This window comes from Momordica charantia (assembly GCF_013281855.1).
Source record: "Momordica charantia cultivar OHB3-1 chromosome 1 unlocalized genomic scaffold, Mcharantia_2.0 BLBB01000001.1, whole genome shotgun sequence".
Classification (NCBI taxonomy): domain Eukaryota; kingdom Viridiplantae; phylum Streptophyta; class Magnoliopsida; order Cucurbitales; family Cucurbitaceae; genus Momordica; species Momordica charantia.
Genome location: NW_028275157.1, coordinates 6,525,940 through 6,532,998, shown reverse-complemented (window position 1 = coordinate 6,532,998; position 7,059 = coordinate 6,525,940). Strand labels below are relative to the sequence as shown.

General features: G+C 41.2%; 1 protein-coding gene across 1 annotated transcript; it reads right to left on the bottom strand.

The window, feature by feature from the left end:
• Window positions 1-2,377: 2,377 nt before the first annotated feature.
• On the bottom strand, window positions 2,378-3,378 carry LOC148213184 (uncharacterized). The gene is made up of 3 exons (XM_088123515.1): window positions 3,108-3,378; window positions 2,666-2,986; window positions 2,378-2,577 (listed from the first exon to the last, which is right to left on the bottom strand). Exons 1-3 carry the CDS (start codon window positions 3,376-3,378, stop codon window positions 2,378-2,380), a joined length of 792 nt encoding a protein of 263 aa, XP_087979641.1.
• Window positions 3,379-7,059: the final 3,681 nt, after the last annotated feature.

The window sequence follows — 7,059 nt, the reverse complement described above, 5'->3', positions numbered from 1 at the left end:
TTGCTTCGAGTTGTCATCTTCTTTCTCAGTTTTCTGCTATTTCCATGAAATAGGTTGTTTTCTTCTTTTACCCATTGTATTTTCTTCCTTCTCCATGAGCTAAACCCTATTTCGGAGGACATTTACATGTTGTAACTGATAAACAACCGAACCTCTAGCTGCTACAGTAACAGAACTCTTTTTTTGTTTTTCACTGTTCAAAACAAAAAAAAATCAAAGAAAAGCGGAACGATCTATAAAATAAAACAAAAATAATCGATACAGTTTGATTCTTCAATTAGTAGTACTTCTAGAGTCCACGTTATTTTTAAATATAGCTGTTTCTATTTCTTAAATCTTACCTAACATTGTTGGCCACTCTGTTCTGTATGCTAGCTTCTGTATTGACCCGAGACGGCTTAGGTAGTGTCAACTTGCTCTATTTATGGTTAGTACCTTTTTTATAGTAATTTGTGGATGCTCAAGAATGGGGTCCCCTAATCATGCTTAGAACCTTTTTGTATTGCTTGGAAAGTTAGCAACAGGAGTTGTGGGTATCCATGCTTGGGTATCTCGGAAGGGAACCATGTTGAGTTGAGCACTAATGAATGTTGTCAAGCTAGAGGGTAGGCTGAGAAGTCTGTGAAGCATGTTAAATCTCTCCCACTTTTCCATATCTGTTAACCCCTTATTTTCGTTGTTCTGTCCTGTAACCTCGTCCTGTTATCAGCTTTTCGAAGTGTGTCTACTATAGAGATCATTTATTTCTTTGTTTATTATATTTCGTTTAGTTATAACACAAACACCGATATTTTATTGTTTTTACATTTTGGTATATGCAAATATAGCTTAGAATATTATCCAAAGTCCCTATGGATTCGACCTCGTTTCGTGCTACAATCGACAATTTCGTGTATATTTGCACGTGTTGTCAACATGGTTGTGTGGACGCTACGCAGGCAACATTTAAAGGGCTATGGACACTATAGTTGATGTAAGTCCCCCTTTTCTCTCGTTTCTTTTATATTTTCTTAGTAGCTGTGCGACCTGTCCTGATGTCATTTGTCCTATTTGTAGGCTCTTATGGTGGTCTATCAAATAGCTGCACGAACAAAACTCAAGTTGGATTGGCGTGACAAGTTGCTGCATGGTGAGAAAGAGTCGTGTAAGACCGCTCTCCTTGATGCCAAGGCTAGGAGGGATAAAAATGTGCAGCTCAAGGCCGACTTGCGAGCTGCAAAAGATACGTTGGAATTTAGATGAACGAGCAGGTGGCCAAATGTGAGTCCACAATTAAGGAGGTCACTGAAAGGTTGCACAATTACGAGGAACTGGAGGCCAAGTCTCTTTCCCTCGAACGTGACCTGGAAGCCGAGCGTGCGGAGAAGAAGGCCCTTCAGAGAGAGTTCAACGGCATACAGGAGAATCTTAAGAGTGGAAAGTTCATTGAGAATATCTTCAAGATGACCTCCACCTATACTTCTTTTGCAAAGGACATGATGGACAGTGGACTTAAGTTTGCCCTGATCGAGCTAAAGAGGAGCTATCTTGAGCTGGACTTATCCGAGATGAAGAGTACTTATGTGGAGGAGTAAACTACTCTTCCAGACAAGTCGAAAGCCACCTGAGGACGTCATTGCCAAATAAAGGAATGAGCTTTTCTCGGAGGACAAGGATGTGGATATCGTGGGAACGAGCTCAGAAGAGAACCAAGATGACCCTCCTCAGCAATAGCCTCCAAGTCACTTCTCGTTTTGGCTGCTCTTCTTTTCCTACTCTTAATATTCTTGTCTGCTCTAGTCGAGGTCTATACCCCTTGGCCTTTTTGGAAACAATTTATTAATTAAAATCATCTTTTTCCTCAACTCAATCTATTTTCCTTGTTTTCTATCTTGCCTTTATCCATTGATTGAGGTCAGCTTGCTGAACACTTACTCTATTAGGAGTTTCAGCGTACTTTTTTATTTTATTTTTACATCTTATTTTAGCTCACTTCCTTGAAGTATCTAATATAAGACAACCAACTAAGCTTAATGAGATCAGCTCTCACTTAGTTAGGAAAAGAGCCTGTAGCTCAGTAGGATGTAGAAGAGTAAGTAGACATGGAAAGTAGAAATGCACCCTGGCCCACATTTGAGTTCAGCTCGACTTTTGCCGTGTGATGATGTTGCTCAAATAAGTAGTGCTTCTTTTATTAATGTAGAAATTTATCGTTACAAGAACATCTTCAGGTGCTCTACGTTCCATGGTGGGGTAGCAACTTCCCAGTCAAGTCGGCGAGCGCATATGTTCCAGGTTGAACCACTCCCTTCACTAGATATGGACCTTTCCAAGTCGGTTCGAATGTTCTTGTGTTCTTCTGTACTTTTCACAGCACTAAATCGTCTACCTTGAAACTTCATGGCCTCACTCGTGAGTTGTAGTATCGAGCTACTCTGTTCTGGTATTCAGTGAATTGGAGTTGTGCAGTAATGCGCCTTTCTTCGAAGAGATCCAGATTGAGTTGTATTGCTTCATCATTTACTTCTTCATTAAAGTTGTCTGTGCTAGTTAGCGGTATACCGACCTCTACAGGCACCACTGCCTCTGATCCAAAGGCTAGTGCAAAAAGGTGTTTGATTTGTGGAACCACAAGGTGTGGTGCGGTATGACCAGAGCACCTCAGCTAAATCGTCTGCCCACTTACCCTTGCGTTCTTCTAGTTTGAGCTTCAATCCTCGCTTGATAATCTTCTTGATTGCTTTGACCTGGCCGTTCGACCGAGGGTGAGCTGGTGAAGAGCATAAATGCTTGATTCTGAGCTGGGCATAAAAATCCCTGAATTGTGCATCGTCAAACTGCTTGCCATTGTGAGTGACAATAGCATAAGTTATGTCAAACCGACATATGATGTTAGTCCACAACAAGTTGGTAATCTTAGCTTTCGAGATGGTCGCCAGTGGTTCTGCTTCAGCCCATTTGGTGAAGTAGTCGACAACCACCACAACAAACTTAGCTTGGCCCCGAGCTAACGGTAAGCGACCAATGAGGTCGATTCCTCACTGAGAAAAGGGCCAAAGACTTGTGATGGGGTGTGAGCAGCTTGGATGTTTGCTAAGGTATGTATGTGAACTTCTAGCATTTGTCACATTTTCGAGCAAAGTTCTTGGCATCCTGGCTCAAGGTCAGCCAATAGTAGCATTGTGGAATGATCTTTGCTGCCACCGATCGGCCACCAGAGTGATTGTCGCACACTCCCTCGTGGGCCTCTAGCATGACATAATCTGCCTTGTGCGGATCCAGACACTTAAGCAAAGGTAAGGAAAAGGCTCGCTTGTATAACCTCTCATCCCTTAGGATGTAGTGAGCAACTGTGACCGAGCTTCTGAGCTTCATCTCGATTTTTGAGCACCTTGCCATTTAGGAACTCAATTATAGGATCCATCAAACTGGGATGTTGAGTCTCTACGTCCATTAGGTCGTGCTCCAAAATTGAAGGCTTGTTCAAAATTTCAACTGGTACTGACCTGGCGAGGTCGATTTCATACGCTGAAGCTAACTTTACCAAGGCGTCAGCATTCGTGTTCTCTGATCTTAGGACCTGCTAGATCTTATACTCTATCAGCTCGGTTAATGGTGCCTTGACCTTGCCAAATACTTCTCAATTTTCGGGTCTTTTGTCTGATACTCTTAGGTGATTTGATTCACTATAAGCTGCGAGTTGCTGTAAATGAGTAGGCGCTGAACCCCTACACTTCTTACCATCTGTAGATCGGCAAGGAGTGATTTGTACTCTACTTCACTGTTAGAAGCTTGGAAATTGAAATGCAGCGCGTACTCGAATCTCATTCCTTCGACGCAGTCAATAACACTCCGGCCTCACAATCTTTTTCATTTGATAAGCCATCCACATACATGGTCCATTGCTCTTCCTTTTCGGGACCTGAATTGGTAGGTGGGGTCAGCTCGACTATGAAATCTGCCACTACCTGCCCATTTATTGCTATTCACGGTTCGAATGAGATGTCATACTCACTGAGTTCCAAGGCACATTTCATCAACCTACTCGACATCTCTGGCTTATGGAATACCTGGCGAAGAGGGAAGTTAGTTAGTACCGTGACTGAATGAGCTTGAAAGTATGGGTGATGTCTCGGAGCTATCGTAACCAGTGCTAACGCGAGCTTTTCTGTGGCCGAGTAGTGAGTCTCAGCTTCCGTCATAGCTTTACTTGTATAATAGATAGGGCTCTAGCGTCTCTTCCCGTTCTTCACAATAGCTGAAGTAACCGCCTTCTCCGATACTGCCAAGTAAAGAAAGAGTTGATCCCCTTGTACTGGTTTGGCTAGCAAGGGTGCTCAGTTGAGATACGTTTTGAGTTGGTCGAATGCGATCTGACACTCAAAAGTCCTGCCCTTTGGTTTTTAAGACTTTGCAGATTGACCAGAACTTGTCGGTTGACTGAGATATAAATCGGTTGAAGGCTGGGATTCTTCCATTCAAGCACTAAAGTTGCTTCAATTTTCTTCAAAGGCTCCATCTCGAGCACATCTCGGATTTTTTTCGGGGTTTGCTTTGATTCCTAGTTCATTTACCACAAAACCAAGGAACTTGCATGAGGAAACTCCAGAGGCACGCCAAGCTAGATTGAGCTTCATACGGTATTGTCGTAGAACCCTAAATGCTTCTTCCAAGTCGGCGAGGTGCGAGCTGGCCTTCTTGTTCTTAATGAGCATGTCCAATTTCCATGTTATGACCGAATTGCTTGGCGAACATTTTGTTGACCATGCGTTGGTAGGTCGCTGCTGTGTTTCAAGCCAAATGGCATGATTTTGTAGCATTATAAGTCTTGGTCTGTAATAAATGCAGTGTGTCGCTGGTCGAGCTCAAACATTTTTATCTAGTTGTAGCCTGTATATTCACCCATGAAGGTCTGCAGCCCGTGACCGACTGTTGTGTCGACTAAATTGATATATTCTTGGTAATGGAAAGTTGTCCTTAGGGCATGCTTTATTAAGTTCGTGAAGTCTACACACATAAGCCATCTATCCTTTGATTTTTTAACTATAACAGCATTAGAAAGCCAGTCGGGATAGATAATTTCTTTTATATATTCAGCTCATAAAAGTTTATTCACTTCTTCTACAATTACAGCATTTCTTTTACTATTTACAAGGCGATGTTTTTGTTTTACAGGTCGGTGGGAGGGGTCTATGTTAATTCAGTGAATCATGATGCTTGGGTCAATGCCAAGCATGTCTTCATGCGACCAGGCGAACACGTTCGCATTGGTCTTCAAAAAGCTGATCAGCTTAGCTTGGTCATTGGCCCCCAACATGGTTCCAATACTCGCTTGTTTTTTAGGACTAAGTAATGAGAGAAGCTCTAACTGCTCTACTGGCGTGCATCTGGTCAGGTCGGTATCACTCTTGACCAGCTCTTCTTGATTCATGATGGCTGTACAAGTGTTTGATCCCTTCAAAGCTGCATCGTAGCATTCACGTGAGGCCATTTGTTCACCTCGGATGTTCCCAACTCCTTTGGGAGTAGGATACTTCATCATTTGATGGCACTTCGAAGGGACAACTTTCAGGGCATGTAAAATTGTTTTGCCAAAGATGGCATTATATGACGATCACCCATCAACACCACAAATTCTGGTACTAGACTGACCTGGGTCTCTCTTTTGCCAAACGAGATGGGGAGCTCGATGCGACCTTCTAGAATCAGACTCTCTGTAGAGAATCCAACCAATGGTGTTGGACTTTTTTTCAATTGAGCTTGTCCCAACAATAACGTTGTATAAGTTGACAGGCTAATGCCCTGCCGTCTATCAGAACTCGGTGCTTATATGTCCACGGATATCGATCATTAATGGCAAGTCAATCTTTCACGAGTGTCCGTAACCACAGATGGGTCAAATTATTGTTTTACCCCTGTATTACATCTTGCTCCTTAAATAACACTACTTCTCTAGTGAACAACTCGGTTATGGTCCGACCAATAACCGGAAGTACCTCTCAGGCCAATGAGAGGGTGGAGCCCTTTGTTCAAGTCTCGGAGTCATCATTTAAGAGAACAATCATCTACTCCTGTAACGTTAATGAGGAGTGAATTCCTGAAGGGATGTAAATCCCGGAGCGGAAGCGAATTTTCGTTGCTGTTTTTCGGGATACAAAATCGAATTTCAAAGAAGGAAAATACAGAAGAAACTTTACCTTTGAAGAACGTTTCTTCAACGAGTTTTCCTCGAACACCACCACTATGTCTTCCTCGCTATCCTCTTGGGTCTCGAGATCGTGCTGGTGGGAGCAATCCTTTGGAACGAGAGGAAGAGTTTGAGAGAATTTTTCTTGAGAGAGATCTGGGAGTTTTTTTTTTCTCAGTAGTGTTCTGTTTTCTTCAACTATCGAAGAAAAAGAACTATGACGTGGGGGTAACTCCCCACGTCACAGCAACCCCCCACTCCCCTGCAATTTTGGAGGGGAGTTAATATTAATAATATATATATATATAATATATATATAATTAAAATATATATATAATAATAATATATATATAATTAATTAATATAATTAATTATTAATCCAATTAATAATTAATAAATATATATATACATAAATAATTAACACTTAATTATTTATTATAAAATTAGAATCATATTCTAAAACATTTCTCTCGTATAAACTATAGTTTTAATGTACATCTCATGCACATTATTTTTAACCCATAGTTTTAATATGAATTTTATTTGAATCTCATTCAAATAATATCTCTCATAATATATAGTTTTAATTTACAATTAACTATATATGTTATAATGTATCAATATACATATAACCCCTTGAGTAATTTGAACAATTCAAATTCTTCCAAAAATTTGATCCTCGTTTTACCCGTTATGAGCTAGCAAGGGGACCTAATGGACCTACAGATCCGAAGCTCCAACAATGCAAGATTGATCGGTCAAACTCATTGACCGAGTTAATCTAGATTCGTTAACTACGGGTCATTCTACTAAAGACCCGCAGTTGCACTCTTCTCACTGTAGAATGTTTCCCTGTCCATAGATATACGACCATTAATGACGAGTCAATCCTT

What these genes read in the sequence shown, in the direction of transcription:
- LOC148213184 (XM_088123515.1), bottom strand. Translation starts at nt 3,378, where the DNA reads ATGGCAAGGTGCTCAAAAATCGAGATGAAGCTCAGAAGCTCGGTCACA. An exon ending in CAAGAACTTTGCTCGAAAAT is followed by an intron (nt 2,987 to 3,107) that starts GTGACAAATGCT and finishes GCTTACCGTTAG; the next exon opens with CTCGGGGCCAAGCTAAGTTT. An exon ending in CAAACTAGAAGAACGCAAGG is followed by an intron (nt 2,578 to 2,665) that starts GTAAGTGGGCAG and finishes TTTTTGCACTAG; the next exon opens with CCTTTGGATCAGAGGCAGTG.